The sequence below is a fragment of the Schistocerca piceifrons genome, chromosome 1 (assembly GCF_021461385.2).
Source record: "Schistocerca piceifrons isolate TAMUIC-IGC-003096 chromosome 1, iqSchPice1.1, whole genome shotgun sequence".
NCBI classification, from domain to species: domain Eukaryota; kingdom Metazoa; phylum Arthropoda; class Insecta; order Orthoptera; family Acrididae; genus Schistocerca; species Schistocerca piceifrons.
Genome location: NC_060138.1, coordinates 835466690 through 835488906, shown reverse-complemented (window position 1 = coordinate 835488906; position 22217 = coordinate 835466690). Strand labels below are relative to the sequence as shown.

The 22217-nt window shown below is 40.7% G+C and overlaps 1 protein-coding gene across 1 annotated transcript in view; it reads left to right on the top strand.

Annotated features, from left to right (window-relative positions):
- The first annotated feature begins 3383 nt into the window (after positions 1-3383).
- Positions 3384-22217, top strand: part of LOC124775489 (peroxidase-like) — a 142404-nt gene continuing 123570 nt past the window's right edge. The window contains exon 1 of the mRNA XM_047250325.1: positions 3384-3435. Within this exon, the coding sequence (XP_047106281.1) occupies positions 3384-3435 (52 nt within the window). The remainder of the gene's footprint in view (positions 3436-22217) is intronic.

Here is a 22217-nt window from a genome sequence, read left to right as displayed (position 1 = left end):
TTGAACCAATACCAATCACGTTGCATATACTCAGAAGAATGTTAATTTTTTTATTGCATTTTATTCCCCATACTGTACACCAGGTGTCGGTAATACGAATCCCGTTGCATTTACTTAGTAGAACGTTTATTAAATTGCATTTTATTCTCCATATTGCACAGCAGGTGTCAGCAAGTCTGTACCATCATCAGTTAAAAAAATAAACACTAATGATGGTAAATAAGTTACAGAAACCAAGTATGCAATATGAAGAATAAAATCCATTATTTATAAATTATCACCCTGCTGGTAAATTGCCACCCATTTCAATCATTCCTTGGCTGCACAAAACGAAATGACAAAAATTCGAAGGGAACGCCTTAATCAACCAGATTTATCTGTCATTTAGGATTGCTCAATACGGTAAATATTGTCAAATATATAAATGAATTTTAATTTTGTGGTCTATCTTTGGTGTATGTATTGTGTGTTTTGTTTTTATGACAATCCTATTTGTTAATTTAAATTCTTCTATTTCCAGCTGAAATAGCGCGTTCTGTATGATGGAACGACTTTCAAAGCTCAAGGATTCGTCAATTTTGTACTTATGTTCAAATTCAAGCACGATGATCTCCACTGAAAGTGGAATTGTAGAAGAAATGAAACCATTCGAAGAAATTACTAGAAACTTAAGCAGTTCTCAAGCGAATATTTAATCAGTTATACCGCTAATTCAAGCTCTTGTGACCAAATTACAGAACAAATCCAATATTTTACAAGAAAATTACATTATAAACTGAATTCAACCACAAGCAGAACTGACAAAAAACGATAAGTACACATTTGCGACGTGTTTAGATCCGCGATACAAGTCAAACTGTTCACTGGAATTGCCACAGAGCAAGCTGAGTCCGAAATAGAGGTAGGGGTGTAAATGTGGAATCCCAGTTTGTTTTTGCTGTGTAAAAGAAATGTTTACTTCTCTTTCAGCTTCAAAAATTAACCAAAGCTAATTCATAATGTTTTAGCAATGAATGTAATATTATGGAAGACAAAAACTAAATATGTTAAAAATTAAAAAAACATTTTCTGCTTGCACAACTCATTAATTTTTGAAGAAGTGCGGGTAATGTGGAAACGCCTTAAATTTGTGGGAAACTGACTACTTCAAACGAAAACTATTAAAAATTTTAGGAACTATTTTATTATATATTAAATTTAAATTACACAAAAATGTTTTTAAACGCAACTGTAATAGAAAAATGCTTCATAAGCGAAGTTCACTTGCAAAAATCACGTATGTAAATATCTCCTTCATTTCTGGCACACAAAGAGTGACTCCACTCCTCACACACTACACTCTTAATCCACAATTCTCCCCGAACGTCTTTGGAAAATGCGCCTCCACAAAAAATACAAATGGCATATTCTTCAGTAGGTTTTTCTTCCCCAACTGGGAGATCCAAATCTGACTCGCCTGAAGAGACAGTTGGTGCATTGGGCTCTTCATCTAAATCATAAAGTAACTTAAGGAGTGTTTACTGTACTCAGCTTCCAGAAAACTTGTCTACAGCTTCTTTGTTGAAGCAGTTTGCTGTCGAGGATGAGGTCCCCATAGGTTTGTGGATTGTGAGTTTATTTCTATGTCGTCTAAGAAAAAGGTCAAACAAAACTCTACCTGCAGCATTTGAAGTAAAAGGATGATTAATATTATTTCTTTTCGCTAGCTGATATGCCTTTGTCTTGACATCTAATCTGGTAAGGCCATAGAAGCGATTATCCATTTCAATGAGATACTGTGCCAACTGTTTCTCAATAGCATCAGGTAGTACAGGCTTACGTCCAAGTCTCAAAGAAACACATTCTAAGGTTGACATATCACTATGCACAAACCTTTGAAGTTTCGTCTGAGGTACACTGAAAGCTTTTACTGCTCTTCCTAACCCCATCTGCTTTTCCCTTAAGGCTATTATAGCCTTAATCATGTTTCCAGCATCCCACTTCTTCACAATAGCTCTTGGTTTCCGATCAGTGACCTTTCGTGGCATCTAGAAACAGACGCAAAACGTATTGGAAGTAATGTATTTGATGTTGGTATTGTGGAAACGTTTCCACAATGCCATCGTATGTATGCTTCCCCATTACCTACACAATGGCCATTTTAAATTTAGGTAGATTACACTAAGCAACTATCCATTTAAGGTTGATAAACGACTGCTAAAACCTTCTATGCATTTCCATTTATCAGCTATCAGACCTAAAGGCAGCTATCAGACCTAAAGGAAAGATAAGTACAAAGTATGTGGATAAATGTAATACCAAAAGTTACCTCGAAAAAGGTTTAGAAAATGCGCGAACATAAACTGCATCATTGTCACTGCGTCTGTTGCTCAACTGACTGCTAACACTCATCCGTGACAAATAGGAACTATTGCAACAATTTCTAGCTGCCCCGCTACAGTGCAGCACTCTGCAGGCCAGATACTGACGTTTCCATATTACCCACACGCTTTCACATTTACACCCCTACCTCTACTTAATTTGATGATGATGAAAGCCTGAGATCCAAACTCAACTCAAGATGACTGCATACCTACTAGCTCTAAAAGGTGCCGACTTGAAACTGAAAATCAGCCTTCAACAAGTTGTGGCTTAATCACTGATCCTCAATTAGAAACATCGTTGTAAACGTTAGAATTCATGTGAAATTTGAACGTAGATCAACAAGACCCGACTACGACTAACGAAAACGACAGTCTACTTTTGATGCCATAATCAAAACTCCTGGAGTACAATTAGGCAAAAAGACTTCCTCTAAAAGATGATCCGCTAGTGTTGTGGAAATCAAATGAACACAAGTACTAGTCTATTGCCTCTGGCTCGCCAATATTTGTTAGCTCCTCCTAGCAGCGTGGCCAATGAACAATTATTCAGTGGAACTGGCCTCATATACGAAGAACACCGAAACAGACTGCAGGGCGACAAAGCGACAGAATTACTTTTTGTTAAGTATAATCTGCCACTGATAAAATTAGGGTATTAGTATAATAAAAAATAATGTTTGATAAATAATAGTTACTTTTTTTTAAAATATACACACTTCCGCATCAGCTTCCGTTTCCGCTTCCATCAAAACCGGTTTTTGGACATCTGCTTCCGCTTCTACTTCTGTTATCATACTTCCGTCGCATCACTATATAGACCCTACCAAGCCTGGTAACAATACTTAAACACTATCAACACTAGGGCACCCTGGTGGCCGTTCCACCTGTCGCAGAGAATTGTACTCTAATCATTTACGTAGCCGCCGTTATTGCGTACAGGTACGAAGTTAGATTGACATCCGATCACGTTTTCTGAGTGTTCCGCTTTTTTGTCAGGTAGCGCGATTAAATTGGGATAGAATGGGAGACAGAAAACGAGAGGAGTTCTTGAACTTGAGAAGGGAAGTTGGTCGTAAGCTACGGGCTAAGAAGAGGGATTATTTGAACAATCAAATTACAAACATGGAAACAGTAAAACAAAAAACATTAAGGAACTTTACCTAGACGTAAATGGGTATAGGAAGGGCTTCAAGGCTAGGACAATGCACTTCGAGGGGATGCTGGGGGAATACTGACAGACCCCAGTGCTATATTAAGTAAATGGAGGGCGTATTTTGAGCATATATTAAATGTACACCAGGAAGCAGGAAATGAGCAGGCGTACGAAATATATACAGCAGAACTACAGATACCTGAGCCAACGTTAAAGGAAGTAAGAGATGCAATCAACAAATTGAAAAACCATAAAGCACCAGGATCAGATTGCATAACTGCAGAATTAGTTAAAAATGGGGGACAGAAATTGGTGGAAGTAGTTCAGAAAGTGATAACTAACGTATGGAACTCAAAGATGATACCTGAAGAGTGGCAGGAGTCGATTCTGATCCCAATCTTTAAGAAAGGTGACAAAATGGATTGTAGTAATTATAGAGGGATATCGCTATTACCAGTATGTTGCAAACTTTTCTCGAATATTCTGCTAAGCAGGCTTACACCACATGCAGATGAAATTGTAGGGGATTACCAAGCCGGCTTTCGGAGGAACAGATCAACTATAGACCAAATATTCACCCTGCGTCAAATTTTGGAAACGAAATAGGAATACCATAAACCAGTTCATAATCTTTTCATAGATTTTACAAAAGCATATGATTCAGTACTGCAGTCAAAATTGTACAGAATTCTTTTGGAACTCGGAATACCAAAGAAGTATGTTAGACTTATAAAAGCGAGTCTGAAAAACACAAAAGGTAGAATACGCGTGGGGAAATTGGAGTCAGAAGAATTTGTAATAAAGAACGGACTTAAGCAGGGAGATGCCCTGTCTCCGCTACTTTTTAATTTAGTCCTAGAATATATTATACGAATGGCAGCAGATAATTCAAATGGAATGGTTCAAATGGCCCTGAGCACTATGGGACTTAACATCTTAGGTCATCAGTCCCCTAGAACTTAGAACTACTTAAACCTAACTAACCAAAGGACATCACACACATCCATGCCCGAGGCAGGATTCGAACCTGCGACCGTAGCAGTCCTGCGGAGCAGATAATTAAGAGGGGGTGGAGTTAAATGGAAATATTGAAATATTAGGGTATGCAGATGATCTAAACATCATTAGCGATAGGAAATAATCTGTAACAGCAAATGCGAATGCGTTAATCAAGGCTAGTGAAGATGTAGATCTAAGGATAAGTGAAGACAAAACTAAATACCTGGTTACTACTAGAATTCCAACAGCAGTAGATCAGGAAATGTTAAGAGTTAGAGACATGCAGTTTGAAAAAGTGAACACATTTAAGTTTCTAGGCGTGGACATCACTTCGAGAAATGAGATTGAATCCGAACTGAAGAAGAGATTACGGGTGGGAAATGCGTGCTACTTCTCACTGAATAGATTACTTTCATCACGGATATTGTCTAGGAATTTAAAGATTAGAATATACAAAACTATTATTCTACCAGTTATGCTGTATGGGTGTGATACTTGGTCTCTCACTGTGCAAAATGAAAAGCCATTTTGAGTATTTGTAAACAAAATTTTGAGGAAAATTTTCGGAGCAAAAAGGGATGACATTAGCGGAGAGTGGCGAAAACTGCATAACGAAGAGGTTCACGAACTGACATAATCAGTATTATTAAATCACGTAGGCTGCGATGGGCGGGTCACGTAGGGCAAGGCAGCGCGCAGAGTTCCGGTAGGGCACCTAGAAGGAAAACGTCCTGTGGGGAGACCGAGGCGTAGATGGGAGGACAATGTGAAGGCTGATTTGAGGAGCCTAGGTATTGAAGGTGAATGGAAGGAATGGCGAAAATACGTTGCTGCGGTAATGGACTCTCGACTCCGGTATGACTAGTAAGTAAGCAAGCGTAGTACGCTGTTTTGTACTCAGCTACCCTCTCGCAGGGTATGTCAGTATGATTTCCTCCTTTGCTGTTTCTTCAAAGACAAATTCTACATCCCTGCACTTGTGCGACGTGGAATTGAGACGGTGCACTGCCACAACTACCGAGAACATAATAGCAAATATGGTCAAGTCTTGGCGAAAATGAAACCATCACCTCTATATCCGCTGAGGCTCATGTAGAGTGCATTATTGCCGATGAAAATAGCGCCTTAGCAAATTGTACAATAATCTGCTGTTCGCGCATAGCGCCTTAGCAAATTGTACAATAATCTGCTGTCCGCGCATAGAGGCGGAGAGGAAAGGAAGCCCGGGGGGAGGGGGGGGGGGGGGATGATGAGAACTGCGCTTGCCCGACAGCGAGAGCGGGCAAGTCCACGTTGCCGGACTGCATTGCTGCAGATAACATTCAGGTTCGTTTTCCTATGGTACATGGTATTATACGTTCAAATCTATGAGGCGCATGATAAATATTAAAACGAATTTCGATTAATTGTCATGAGAGAAATATTAATTCACGTCCACTGCTTCACAGATTTACTCTGCGTGATGTAGGGAGGCGAGAACAGCTGACACAGCTTTGTGAGGACGTGATGTACAATTTTACTCAAAACGACATTGAAACTGCTTGCAATAATCACCATTTATTGCTATTTGAGCTGCATTATAAGTAAAAGTGTAATACACGACAGCTGCTTCTGCTCAATGGAATTTTTAAAAATGTGTAAGTTGTAGGTGTGTCTGTGTGGTTGAATGTGTTTGACAATAGTTAAGTGTGATCACTGCGAACAAAAAAGAATTAATGGTGGAAAAGAATAATGTGAAAGACTATCGTAAAAATGGTCAGTAAGTTGTCATATTTTTCGTTGTTAATGGGCATTATGAGTGTAAACTAACACGTTCGATATTACGGTGAGAGACCGCATTTACAATCCATTGAACAAGCAAACAATTAACCATCATCTGAGAATAGCTCCAGGGAATCTGACCGATATCATTGAAAATCACCGATATCTCGACAAGTAAAAGTTACTGTCATTTTAGGGCTTACCAGTACGTGCCTTGAAAATGACAGAGGTTTACAACATGGTGGGAGAAGCTTAACTTCCCCTTGGCCAGTATGTTAAACATTATAGTCTGCATAATTAAAATTATACAAGTCCTAATCAAAATGGCTAGGAAGTTCTCATTATGATATATGCAACTGATATGTTGACAAACACAGTTTTTAAACCACGAGTCTTTAAAACTAAGAAATATTATTACTTTGTTCCAAAGTCTACATCATAATACCGTCATCACTTCAATCTGAGTCTGTTTCCGAACAATCTGATTTTAAATTTAGAATTATGGGTTCAAGCCTTATATCCATCATCACTTCCCTGTCAGATTCTTCTTTCTGAAGCTTTTCAGCGTGTCACACAGACTGTGCCCACGCTACAGGTGGGATGTTTTCTGTTGCCTTATTGTCTATGACCTTATGCACAAGCAATTCACTGTATGTTATCGTGAATGTTTTGTTTTTTTCTCACACATAGCCTTAAAACCCTATGACCAAATTAATTCCATGGGGCTACAATGACAGTGATGCGTGGGTAAACGCAAAACTGTGTGATCCCATTCCCGTACAAGGAAGTCAAGCTCGTACGTTGTCACGTGACTTGTACGAGCTGCAGGAGATCGGTACGAGTCTGCGTTATACGGTGCTTAATATTTTTATTTTTAAGCTGGGGAAAAATATCCGCTTTTCTGGTGTTTTTACTTGAGGTTTCTTCTACAACAGTTGAATTATAACTGGCAATGACTGACTTCGGATCAAGGCATGAGAAATAAATGGAAATGTCGTGTGGCTAGGGCCTCCCGTCGGGTAGACCGTTCCCCTGGTGCAGGTCTTTCAATTTGACGCCACTTCGGCGACCTGCGCGTCGATGGGGATGAAATGATGATGATTAGGACAACACAACACCCAGTCCCTGGGCGGAGAAAATTTCCGACCCAGCCGGGAATCGAACCCGGGCCCTTAGGTTTGACAGTCTGTCACGCTGACCACTCAGCTACCGGGGCGGACAAGGCATGAGAAGAAATGTGAATCACGTCGAAAACTGACAGCGTTCATTGCCAAATGGTAACCACTGCTATTTTTCTTGCGCGTAATACAACTTTATTCTCAGAAATAAAAACAGAAGAAGAGTCAGCACGCAGAATAATTATCCGAGAACCCACCCTTATGAGACCCTTAAAACCGCTTGTACCATCATGCCTTTTTCAACAGATCTCCTTGGAATGATTCTAATTGGCCCATGTTTCATCAAGGTAATAGACTGTTGAACTACCTCCTTCTCTTGTATCGTGAATCTTTGTATGGAATATGGCTCATGTTGCACATAGGTCTCTTCTTAACATATCTGGAACCAACGTCTTTTAAAATTCTTTACCTTGACGAAGCACTTGCCATTGAAGCCTGCATAACTGTAACACGTTTTGTTAAGTCGGGCATTCATCATTCGCATGGAGCACTTTAAAACATCGTTGTTAAAACTATCCATTTGTGTAACAGGTGCCTTGTGATTTCGATGCTTTCCGGACGACATAAAACCAACTGTTTCTATGCTTCCTACAGCTCTGACACTTTCCTTTAAAATTCTCTTTACAGTTCTCTTGCTGGCACCACATGGTTCTGGAGTCTGTTCTTGTGTTTTCCATGTCAACCGTAGGAGACCTACTTTTTACAAGACACACATTCACAGGTATACCGCTGCAAGAAAAAAAAGGAAACAAAAAAATTAATAGCTGAATGAATAACTCAGTTGTTGCGAAATGCGGCAACAGTGCAGTATGTAGGAGCGAGATTCTCGCTCTCTGGCTGTAACTCTCTGCTAGCCACTCAGAAAGAGAACAGATATTATTGGCCACCAGTGGCTAGTGGAGGGGGATGCGTAGAATGGCTGAAAATTGGGCTGCCTTCTTACGTGGCGCCAACAATAGCCAGAGCATACAAATCTGCTCCAGTTTATTTTTTTCGTCATAACGTGTAATTTCTCGATATCCCTCTGCATGTATTTACACATGTTCTTTTACACATATTGCCATTTAACGAATGAATGTATTATGCTTTATTAATGTTTAATTTTGTAATAATTTCCAACAAAATCTACAAACTCAACGAAACAATGAACTGTTTGCAGCCCGAATACATCGACTCCCCTGACTCTAGAGGACAATGATGTGTGCACGCGGCCACAATTCAGATGCAGTGGCGCCACCAAGAAATTCAGGACACATGATGGAACTTGCAACAACTTAGAAAGACCAGGATGTGGGCGTGCTAACTCTGCATTACTGAGAATGCTTCCTGCCAGTTATGACGATGGTCTGTATTTTGTTTATTTCTAAAAGTCATTCCATAGAATCATTGATGCTTCGAGACAGAATCACTGTCACTACATTAAATAAGTAGCAGCAACATATTAAGTCTGTTTGATGTTAATTTCAGATTCCTAATTGTAGATGGGATGTGGAGATCGTAACAGCTGTGAACCATCTTGGTAGTCACCTGGGGTCATTCGCGAAAATAAAAAAATCAAATTTGTCTGGTGGGCCCAGTCAGCATTTCTGAATTGACGTGAGAACAGTACTTGCTAAATATTGTCCATTTTAATAGATTTGGTAAGCGAAATGGTGATTCAAACCGATCATCACTTGCATGTCAGGCAGAATGCAAGCCAATTCATCTCCTCCATTGGCAGTGTAGTGGGTCTCATGCACTGAACTACCAGATGACATATTCCCGCCCAAATGAGGTCATTTCTTAGCAGATTTCTAGTAAATAAAACGTAAATGTCGTGTGACTAGGGTCTCCCGTCAGGTAGACCACTCGCTAGTTGCAGGTCATTCGAGTTGACGCCACTTCAGCGGCTTGCACGTCGACGGGGATGAAATGATGATGTTTAGGACAACACAACACCCATTCCCTGAGTGGAGAAAATCTCCAGCCTAGCCAGGAATCGAACACAGGTCCTTAGGATTGACATTCTGTCACGCTGACCACTCAGCTACCAGGGGTGGACAGGTTTCTAATATTGGGCAAGACTAGGCATTTGCCTAGGGCGGCAAAATTTTAGGTGTGGAAGAGTGCGAAAAAAATTAATTTCAAATCAAATGGCGAAAAAATTGAATAGGTGAGGAGAAAAATGAAAACGCCGAATTGATATCAAAAGCATGCAGAACAGCTACTTAACAAATCTTTACTTACTCTGACGAAAGTAAACACATTGTCTCTGCCCTGCCTCAAAACAAAAGCAGCCACTGAGTACGAACTCGGAAACAAACAGAACATTGATTCATCTCTGTTGAGCGCTAGAGCAAGGCACATGCACTGGCTTGTGATGATGTTGCGACTTGATACCATACTTCTCTCAATCACTATTTTTTTTTGTCTCTGTGGATCATTTGTCAAGCGTGTAATCGGTCATGTATTCACAACGTAGATTTTGTACTTCACTTTTGGCATGTCTAAAAGGAATAAAAGTTAAGTGCAGTTCATCATACCCATACATAAAAAATGAGCTGGTGTCTGTCTGTTATTTAGTTTGAAATATTCAGCATATTCTTGCTATTTGAATTATTTTGGGAAATCTTACAGAGGACGAAAAATAAGATATTGCAGGTATTTGTTGTCATCACTCAGTTTTCAAGGAATCGCGGACAAAGCATGAGTATTGAGGACTGTCCCCAAAATATGTGAACATCTGGTCATCTTAGTTTAATGATTAGATATATAATAGGACATTTGCATAGTTGTACGGTTGGATGTCGATGGTGGTGGAGGGGTGGGGGGCGTGAGCGTATCAGAGAGATCAGTGATAGTAAAAAACAGAGGATGCCATTTTTCAGTTCTCGCCTAGGGCGCCAAAACACCTAGAAATGCCCCTGTTCTTCAGCACTTAATGCAGTGTCAGCGAAGGGTTTAAGATATCTGTACTGTGTCGCCCCACAGGAGATGAAATGTGGATGCAACAGTAGTAAAGCAACAAGCATTCTAGTACAACTGGTTAATGTGTATTGCATACGTTCAGGGACAAACCTATTGTTCTCTTTTGATTGAGAGGTACTTAACCTATTGTTCCACTAAGTGGATTAAGACCTCCTATGGGATAATCCATCCTTCTGAGAATACCCCCAGCTGTCCCCCTCATACTCCTCCTCCCCCCCCCCCTGCCCCTCACTCTTTTGTTAACTGCCCTCGCCGATAATAGCACACTTTCGATATCATATTAATTGATTAATTAATTTAATTGTTCAATTAATTGACCCCTCCTCCTTTGGGAAATCACCCAGTGCACACCTTTCCTCCCCCACCTGGAAACTGGTGGGAAAAAAACTCAGTTGATTAGCTGTTTGGCTGGGAATCGATTGCAGTTATGAAACACTGTTTAAACAACTTCTGGTAGACAAGTCAATGTGTGGAAATTTGTTTATTTAAACAATTTACCAGATACAAGCCAGTGTATGGAATACAGTTTATTAATATGGTTAAAGAATTAGTTGCAAAATTAACTGCAGTGTATGAAATACTGTTTATTTAAACAATTTATTGGTAACAATTTAGTATGGAATATTTAAACAATTGCAGCACTTTTTTTATTCGTGACGTGAAAGGAATACTGTCAGCATAACTCACCATACATGATAGCACTGTTAAAAATCTTTCAATCGCAAAGCACAAGCAATCTGCCTTCCACAACTTCCACACAGTCACACAGTGCCGGGTCTCAGCACAGCACTGGCCGTCAGACCACACTGATTCCCCAAACATAAGCTTCAGGTGGAGGCATCCATTTGATACTTGAGAAATTCATGTCAAAAGACGTGCTCTTTCTCTCACTCTCTGAAGTGGCCTTGTTCTGCCACGTGCCATTCCCACACTTGTATGCACCACCAGTTGTGGTTGGATTGACCTGACAAGAAAGTGGTATTTACCATGTAAACCCCCAGTTGTAGATATCGTGGATATATTTCCTCACTTTATCAGACTAATTGACTAACTAATTAAATCGATACCCTTTGTGTGGGACAGTTTTTCCTTGCATCCTGTTGGTGGATGTTAGAACTGGAATATTTGGCAGGTTTCGATTCTGCAACCACCTGCTTTCAAAACCCTTGCATATTTTCTTTCCTTTCCTCCTGTCGGTTTATACTGGCACAGTTAGGTCATTTGGTAGGACGTGCATTATGTTGGAGGTAACTGAAAATTTCAAATTGCAGATCAGTTGCATGGTATGACCTTAAATAATTTGCGGGAGAGGGTGGACAGATGCATGACCAAAATACAACTATCGGAAACAATAAATTAATCAATCACGATTTGATGATGTAATTGGGTTTTTATAGCACTATATAACCCCTCAGATAGTTCTCTTAGCTACACCAGCAGGATGAAGAATGAGCAGGAGGAGGATTAGCACGAGGAGGAGAAGAAGGAGGAGGAGAATGAGATGAGGAAGGGTCTACTGTGAGATAGGATAGAGATTGGGTTTTTTAAATGGTATAGAATTCCTAATTTATTACTCTCCTCTGTATTCAGAAGGAGGAGGAGGAAGGGTTTGCCGTGTGATAGGATAGTAACAACAACAAATGGCCCTACAAAACAGAGCTACTGCAATGTACTGAGAAGCACTAAACCACGATCGTGGAAGTTCTCCTGGGTAGATGGCTGAGAATGCTCAACAATCGTACATTCAAGCCCACCCGCTTCCCAGATGTCCACATGCAGCACACCTGTCCCCTTGTACACTGTCAGAGCCAAAGCTCAGAGGTCAGAGAAAACTGCATCAGTTGTGGACGCCCTTGTTTGACAGAGTGCACCACCCGAGCAATGGAGAGCATCTCGGGATGACTGGAATGGTAGGAATTCCGATGTTATCAATACATCCAGTGCCAACATCTAACAGTGATCAATACTGAATTGCTCAATTTTCCACAGAGAATACATGTAACACACGCAATCACAGAGAAAGCCCAATGCATACTGAGTATTAGATCGCCATTCAGCTATTCAGAGCGGGCCACCACCAGAACTTGTCTTTGCACCTGCCACTTGCAAGAGTCTTAAGCTGGAACTGCCCATTAATTCTGGCTATAGGCTCCCTCTGTCATGCACCCTGCATGCCAAATGCTGTTGTCCTAAGAAACCAGCCACATATTTATCACTGTAATTACAATTAAGTATTACGACTGCAGCCTAAGTCTGATGACATTCGACAATGAGCGAAGTAGTGGAAATACCTCCTCCTGAAGACTGTCGCCGGCCGAGGTGGCTGAGCGGTTCTAGGCGCTACAGTCTGGAACCGCGCCACCGCTACGGTCGCAAGTTCGAATCCTGCCTCGGGCATGGGTGTGTGTGATGTCCTTCGGTTAGTTAGGTTTAAGTAGTTCTAAGTTCTAGGGGACTGATGACCTCAGAAGTTAAGTCCCATAGTGCTCAGAGCCATTTGAACCATTTTTGAAGACTGTCGCTATGGACATATCAATAATTATATCCTTCTTATGACTGGACATAATTTTCCACGTAAAGCCCGTCATCCCCATTATGGCTATCAGTGCACTGAGATCACAATCTTCCATATCAAATCCATACCTCCCTTAGGGCCAGACATAGACGTTTCCTTTTCAAATGTCACAACAATAACCACAGTAACTTTAAACCCAACACAAACTTTATAAGCCTGCTCATCACAATGAATCTATTCCATATCCCCGGGTAAGTATAATACCTCACCAATAACTGAATGCTGGTGGCACCAAATAGTATTGAGCGAAGGTCCGTGGTTCAAATGGCTCTGAGCACTATGGGACTTAACATCTGTGGACATCAGTCCCCTAGATCTTAGAACCACTTAAACCTAACTAAACTAAGGACATCACACACATCCATGCCCGAGGCAGGATCCGAATCTGAGACCGTAGCGGTCACGCGGTTCCAGAGTGAAGCGCCTAGAACCGCACGGCCACACCGACCGGAGAAGGTCCATGATTGATGGTCATGCCTCATTTGCTTTTCTTGCAAGTAGCACCAGTGTGTCTTAGGAAATGAGACGTAATCATCCTATAAGCAAGCAGATGTTAAAAACTGCGATCGGCACGACCATGTTACTGTAATCCTAGATAAAAGGTGCCTTTGGTTCTATAGGTATATATATCATTAACGATATCCATGTTAGAACTATACATGCTTTATAAATCGAGAAATGCTTTATAAATCGAGAAATAACACGACACTGAATATAGACAGTGACAGTGGGTGTGTGTTAACAAAAAAATGGTTCAAATGGCTCTGAGCACTATGCGACTTAACTTCTGAGGTCATCAGTCGCCTAGAACTTAGAACTAATTAAACCTAACTAAACCTAAGGACATCACACACATCCATGCCCGAGGCAGGATTCGAACCTGCGACCGTAGCGGTCGCTCGGCTCCAGACTGTAGCGCCTAGAACCGCACGGCCACTCTGGCCGGCCGGTGTGTGTTAACAGACCGAAAGCGTGGGTACATGTCACCAGCAGTATAAGCTCACAATAAAATCACCCTTATTTCCGACACTCTCGTATCTCGAAATTGGAACTTACCTGCTAAGGAGCCGGCCGGGGTGGCCGAGCGGTTGTAGGCGCTACAGTCTGGAACCGCGCGACCGCTACGGTCGCAGGTTCGAATCCTGCCTCGGGCATGGATGTGTGTGATGTCCTTAGGTTAGTTAGGTGTAAGTAGTTCTAAGTTCTAGGCGAATGATGACCTCAGAAGTTCAGTGCCATAGTGCTCAGAGCCATTCGAACCATTTTGAACCTGCTAAGGACCTCAAACAGCAAAACTCGAATGTAGTTTTAGACAGTCCCTCTGCATCGTCTTGTAATACTTCCTCAGTCTCTGCCCTGCCCTACTTGCAGTTTTGTCCATGGGACCAGTCCAGTTTAAGTATGAACTGTGCGGAAGTTACAGAGTGCTGTATCTAAGATTTTCTGCATCCCTTGGAGTAACAGGGTGAGCTGAGAAAAAGCGACAACCGCGTTTTGTCCACTCAGTGGAAATGAGACCGTGTTGTCATAGCTCTGGCAACCCCACACAGCGCGCAGGGCCAGCTCCAAACGAAGCTTTCTCCTGCAACACGAGGTAGTAGAAAAGACAATATAAGTAGTTACAGTGGTGTTACTTATTGGGATAATTAGGAAAACTCCACATCATACAGGAACTGGAATTTTGTTACTGCACTGCACTGTGTCTGCAAACTACATACAGGTACTGCACTCCGAAGGAGATCTGCATCACTCATGGTGCATTCATGTCTGTCACCCAAACATTCTCTCTATCCTCGTTATTTTGTACCATCCAACACAGAAAACTATGAAAACTTAGCTAATGTCACCAGGTAGAGAACCCGATAAGACATTACCACGTCCCTCTCTTCCAATATAAAGAAAACAAATAGCACCTGTGTGCTGGCATTGAGAATATGTGACAATCCTATTAAAATAGAGGTATTGATACATTGGAGAAGGTGGATAGTAATTGAAGTCGCTTGCACAGACCAGTGCTAAGTTTCATAACCTGTACTGTAGGACGGCCATATCCCACAGACTATCAATTTCAAGAGAGGGTTTCTGTTTTGTTCTTCCATGAGCAGTTTGATACATTATTTTTTTACTGTAACACATCCAAGCAGTGTGCACTGGCATACCTTTTGTTTTTCCACCACAACGTTGAGGTCTGTCGGGAGCTGAATCCACATTAAAACGTTTTGATCCATTGGCTCTCACAGGAAACTGGGCATGGCATGGTGTGCTATTCCCACAAGAGACAGGATGACTGAAATAAGACAGAGGCGGTGCTTCTTGCTGAAAAAATGTGGAAGACATCGCAACGTATGGAAACTGGAAGAGTTTGCTGCCCAAAGGTGATAATCTCTACATTTAATCTCATGTTTCACTTTGAGAGGGTAGCAGATGTATAGGTGTTCCATTTCGAAGATACCAAGAGCAGTGATTCCTTATACTGCAGCAATGCATGCGATCATTGTTTTGGTGCTGGCTGTCCCCAGAAGGTGTTGTTCTCACCAAGACTGTGTCATGGATGGCTCCCATAACCCAGTCCTCCCACTGATGGATCCACCTTCAGATATAGAACACATCTTTCGACATAGGGCACAATGGACCGAACTTTTTACCCTATCCCATATGCAGTGTGTTGTGGATCTGCCCCTGGACATCACTCTGGAGATAACGCATGGCAGATCCACACTCAAACACTAGCTCAGGTCTGGTCTGGGTCATGGGAGCCATGTGCGATGCAGACATACAGAGAATGTAGCAGATGTGATGCAGCTGTAGAATATGTGGTTGGAAATGACAAACGATCGATGGTGGCTTTGGTGTGCAAGGTAGTTGTTTTATCATCTTACAGACTGTTACCATAGTTTATGGTAGAGAAATTTGCAGTGAGAATGTATGCCATGCACTGGAAAGATATTTCTTACATTGGAATATTAAGAGCGTTGAATTCCACATGACTGACAGGTCGGAAACTGCAAAGCTCTAGCATTATAGAGTGTTTAGGTGCAGAACCGTGCAGCCCTTGGAAAGTGTTTAGGTTCCATGATCATTTCTCTCTTTCTGATTTCTTCATGGTATGGGCGCCAAACACTAGAACTATGTTTCAGAATCGATAGCACACCTGATTTACGTAAAATGTTTCATACTCAGTCCGTCTGGATCCCCACCATTCATAAATCATATATTTCTTCTTAATCGTCTATTAGGTATTCACAACACTCTCCTATCTACCACACACTTATAAGGGGTGCTAACCTTCTCAACAGGCGTGCATCTGGAGAGATCTTGTGCGCTTGACTGAGTGCTGTGAGCAAGATTGGTGTGGAACTGTCTTCACTGAACAATCCACTTAGCTGACACTAAGGTTCACACCCGCAACATGCAGCATCTGGCTAGGTGCTTTGCCTACAGTCTTGGCATAACATATGTTCATCGGGAATTGTCCACGTTTAAAGCAAAATGGTAAATTGTTAGGAATAAGTGGGATTTGGAGTATAAAAACTAGCTCGCCTACACCACGTCCTGTCAAAATTTCTGCATCTATGATGTTAAGTTGGAGAGAAGAAACTCTAAGCCTTTACGGGTGAAGTTCTGAGGAGCGAGATGCTGTCTACATCTACATCTACATCGATCAGTATTGCGTTGTATCTCGCTTTCAGAAGGAGTTTCCAAAGGGCGAGTTAAAGCCTGATGTTCTCGAGCTGCAACATGATCTTTATTAGTTTCTCGAGACCGCATAATCCTCAGTCCTATAACTGTTCTGGAGTATTCAGAAAAACGCGATCATTTTCTAGGCATTTTTCATTCATAAAAAAATGAAATCAAAATGTGTAGGCACCTAAATCACATAGAAAAGTTAATAAATCCGTTTTTTAAAGAATATAAATGAAGATATCGAAAGAAGTAAATCAATGTTGTTAAGTTTTTAGTACTCACAGCGAAATCAGTAAATTTGTATATCCTATCCAAGTAAATTCGCTGTTAGTTTGTATTCGTAAAGATAAGACTGCGGTCCTTTATTCTGTCACTGACGTAAACTTCTGAAAATACATTTGTCACTGAGTTAAAAAAAAAGTGCCATATATTGGATCTTTGGTGTACTACAAAACCAAGAGCGCCATTTATTTGTTCTTTTGAGTACTACACCATGATGATTAAACTTCTTAACTACTGAGCTGAGCAGACGACTTGAGGTTAAACCTTAAATTACGATATCTTTTTTCCATGTTCCAACTTTGATGAAATAAAGTCTATGCACTACCCCAAGCTACACTCAAGTTACCTGTGAAAAGCCTCATGAACATTTGTCTAATAGTTTTCGAGATTAGCATATTCAAACAGACAGGCACGACAGTGTTACATTTTTATCCTTAGTATGGGTGTAGATAGTGTTCCTACAGGACTAATATTGTTTGTAGTACAATAATGAAACGTTTCATATTATTTTTTCTTTTATTGTTTCTTCTAGACTCCCAAAAATGTTTTGAGTATGCAATGTTTAATTCTTTATGTCGTTATATTAATCAGTCTTAAGTAATGTCAGTTATGTCTGTTTAATTATTCATATGGTTACAATGGCGACTACACACCATTTGCATATGCTTTTCACTAATGGTTGAATCGAACTCACATATCACCCTTCTCTACGGAAGAAAAAACATAAGAATACACTGGAAGTAAATATTAATAAACGCCTTCAGTGAAAAATTTTTGCGTTTTATTAAACACACGATGCATTTCGGGCCCTTTGAGTCCATCATCAGGTGTAAATCGTCTTAATACATCATTTAAGCGTTTTTAACTTTTTAACACTGTCGTATATTTGTTTCTCCTTCCTGTTCATGCATATCGCTTTACTCAAGAGGGCATATTTGTATACATGTTTTTGTAAACCAACGTATGATGATACATACTTCCAGTGTATTGAATACAGCCACTTTTGCAACTGCAAAATATGAATATAATTTTTAAAAAAATAGCCAGAGATGTACATCTTATCCTTATCTGTAACTTCACGTTAATATGATCGAGGTTATTAGATAGGTTATTAGTTTAACATTTTATTAAAAATTAACATAATTTCTATCGAAGATGAAAGGCGGGATCATATGAGATGTTACGTGACCCCTATCTTTGTCTGAGGCTGGCAGGTACTTTTTGTAGTAAAATTCCCGCCAAAATGATTATTTTGCGTCTCGCTGGAAAATCTGTTTGAACTCTAGTGTCTGGATCGTGTATGGTGGCTGTCCTTGGCAGCAACAAGAGCAATGAGTGCTTCCTTCAGCCCGTGAGTGCAGAATTCGCTACATTTCCGACAGTTTGGTTTCTGACGATCTTCTTTTAAAAACCATCTCTTTATCTACTCGGAAGAGTAAGAGCAGGTTGTTTGCGAGCTAGTTTGTAGTGGGGCAGAGAGGAGTCCTAACAGAGGGTACTTGGGAGGCTACTTACATTTCCAAAAATCTCCCGAAATCTTCGATCGAATTCTGGAGAATGATGTTGTTTTTTATTTTATTCTGAGGCAATATTTCTCATAAACAATACAGAAGGCTGGAGAATGTATATTTTTTAAATGAATACAGACAGAGTCATACCGAGGTGATACTGCGCCCCTGTCGGAACTGCCAAATCTGAGCCACGACCCCTTCCTCCAGACACCAACTCCTGCAACTTTTTTCTAAGTTGATTTAGCAAATTTTATGATTTGTAAACAGATTTAAGAAAAAACAAGCATAACGATACAGACTGTCCAGTGAGATGTTATGTATTAAACGTTAGTGATTAACGAATAAAGGAAATTTTTAAGGCTTACGATCGTTTAAGTTGTTTCAAAGTTTCATTCGCCCTAGAATAACAACGAAATACCTTAATTGCTGGTGAATCTTCCGGGTACGTTGGTTTACAGGACGGTTCAATTTGAGTGAGAAGAAAATATAGCCGTGTTTTGGCACAACGAGTAACAAATCTTTTAATATTATTAATCAGCCATTGGAGGATTATTCTTCAATTACTTTCTGTTTACACGGTAGATCGAACGAACCGAAACTTGGTAGCGTAAAAATTTCTGGCTGAAGGGGCAAGTAAATTATACAGGGTGTCTGGAAAGTAAGTAGGTATCAAAAAAGGTGAATGCATTCTACGTTTACAACGTTAATTTACTGAAATTAATATCATGCGTACATTGTTCTATAAAAATGTGAGCCGCGCGAAATAGCCACGTGGTCTGGGGCGTCTTGTCACGGTCCGCGCGGCTCCCCCCCCACGGAGGTTCGAGTCCTCCCTCGGGCATGGGCGTGTGTGTTGACCATAGCATAAGTTAGTTTAAATTAGATTAAGTAGTGTGTAAGCTTAGGGATCGATGACCTAAGCAGTTTGGTCCCATAAGATCTTACTGCAAATTAAATTAAATTAAAAATGTGGACGCATACTTTAAAATTCAATACAAGCACCAACGTCGTCGACCAATCGTCTCAAACGACCAGGTCGTACTCCTCTGAAGAAAATTTCTTGGAAAATTGCTGATAACGTCCTGAATCTGTGCCCCCAATAATTCTTCCAGTGTTTTATCACTCGACATAACTGCCATTGTTGGGAGGTGCAGGTGAAGTCTCGTCCAAAAGTGCCAGTGTGGTGTGAAAACGGTATCAGGTTATTTATCCTGCACGGTACAATGAACACAGAACGCTACCTGGTGGTTTTTTATAGCTCACGGTGGGAAAAAATCTGAGTCAGTGACAGGTGGAAAAGTTGATGAATTGTTTGGTGTTTGTTCGCTGTTTTAAAGATATGTTTCATATTTATGATCGTTGTGGTTTTTTGTCACTTGGGTTAATGCATAACGTAGTACATGAGCAGAAAAAGAGATCATAAGACAGTTGAAATGCTGCGCGTAGCTATGAATTACAAGAGCTGGATATTTCGCAGCACTGGCAAACGCACGTCGGGGAGTCACCTTGCTCAGGTAGTTTCATAATGATATGACTCACTGCGTCATGGTAGTGAATATGAGATACAACATATTAATAAGGATTTCCAGGATCAGACTATCAATACCAGTAGACAGCTTAATTATCTTACTCTTTTAACTCAGGGTCTGGCCAAGACAGTAGTTCTATCTAGCTGTAGAGAAGATTTGTAAAGGTAGAACGTAATTAAACTTCTTGATCCTAAACAAAATTTGGGTTCCACGGAAGAAAAGAAACTAGAAGAACTAGAGATGTCGAGAAAGAAGAGAAACTAGAAGAACTAAAAATATCGGGTGTAGAGTCGCCAGAAATTAATCCGGCTTAACAGAAAGATGTGTAAATTTTATAGCACTCTTTTATCACTACTACAACTGTATTTCTCATTAAATGTTGATAATTTGAGCAAGATTTCTCTCGCATTATCAGAAATCAGTGTAAAGCATTTGAAGAGACGAAAGTCTCCCTTTCTGAAATAAAGTATTTTTCTTCTGAAGATACTTCGAAAACTGAACGTCAGTGGCAGAGTTAACTTTAATCGATTCGAAGAAAGTTGCCGATACATCAACATTTCGGACTAAAGTGTCACAATATGACATGAGTGGCGAGAACCTTAATGAACTTTGTAATCTTGGCATTCATCTCCTTGTACTGCCTTCGTCAAACGTCGAAGTAAAGAGGACAGTCAGTCAGCTACATTTACTGCAGCTGGGGCTTAGAAGTAGGATGGGGAATACCATGATTAGTACCATTCTGACTATCCTTGCAGCCTTAAGAAGATTTAGGGAAATGCTGTCGAGATTATGAATTTCCTGACAATATGTTAAAAGATATCGGTAATATGAATAGAGGTACAAGTACTTCGAGTGATGATCCTTTTGAGGATAGTGACAGCAATGTTATTGGAGGTGAAGAAATGCCTTTATTGTATTGAAGATGTATGTGTACTATTAAATTTTTCTAGTTGTCAAAGTGATTAAACAGGGTGTCGTTAGCATGTGATAGCAGTTACACTGTAAAATTAACTTCTTCTATTTTAAAGCACAAGTACTTCATAATAAAGTCCACATAATATTGTTTTTGTAGTAGCACAGTCTAATAAATACAGTCACGACACTCGCTGGTGTGAAAGTTGTTATAGTTTGACAGCTGGAGCGACGTTAGCACTACAGGCGGTGAGAAAACGAATATTCACATGTAATGTTAGTAGTGGGACGTAGTGGGAATCAGTTCATTTTCATAGTGTGGGTTGCATACGTCAGAGGCAAACGTACATTCAGTGGCAAACTTGATTAATTTATGACCTTAACCTGTTGTTATGCTAAGTGGTTTCTGACTCCCTGAGAATTTATTAATGACCCCCTGAGGTTATCTATCCCTCTGAGAAATCCCCCATTCTTCCCCTCCTCCTCCTCCTTCCACTCCTCCTCCCCACTCCTCCTACCCACACCCAAACCCTCCCCCTCCCCAACACAGATATAAAATTACTCAACTAATTTTAGTTAAATCGATCAACTAATTTACCCTTCCCCCTCTGGGACATCTCCCAGCCCTCTCCTTCCACTGCCCGCTCTCCCTCGCCTCCACATCCGAAATTGGGGGCAAATGACTCAGTCTATGCTGGAGAGGAAGGATCTCGTTACATGAAATTGAAATTAATGTCAACTACATAGCAGAGGATGTACTGTTCTTTTATAAAGTATAATTTTCAGAGGTTAGAGTTCTTCATTTGGTGGGAAAAGCTCGCATCCAGCAACTGCATGTCCTGATTATGTAATTATACTGCTGCAGATTGGAGGTGTTGTCTTTTTGAAACATTTTTGTGTGGGTGCATCTTGACATGCAGGGATCGACTGAGGTACTGCACAATGCCATCACCAGAGGTCAACCTACTCCTCACCCTTCACCCCGGAACCGCGCGACCGCTACGGTCGCAGGTTCGAATCCTGCCTCGGGCATGGATGTGTGTGCTGTCCTTAGGTTAGTTAGGTTTAAGTAGTTCTAAGTTCTAGGGGACTGATGACCTCAGAAGCTAAGTCCCATAGTGCTCAGAGCCATTTGAACCAACCCCTCACCCACTCTCACCATTCCTGTATGTTGTTGGAGCAGCATAGTTTACACCATGCCATATTCAGCTATTTGTTAGAGCTAATGGACTGGAATGTCTTAATGTCAGTTTAGCACTTGACATAGACCTCGAAGTCTTGTTGGCAAAGCAAAATGTATGAC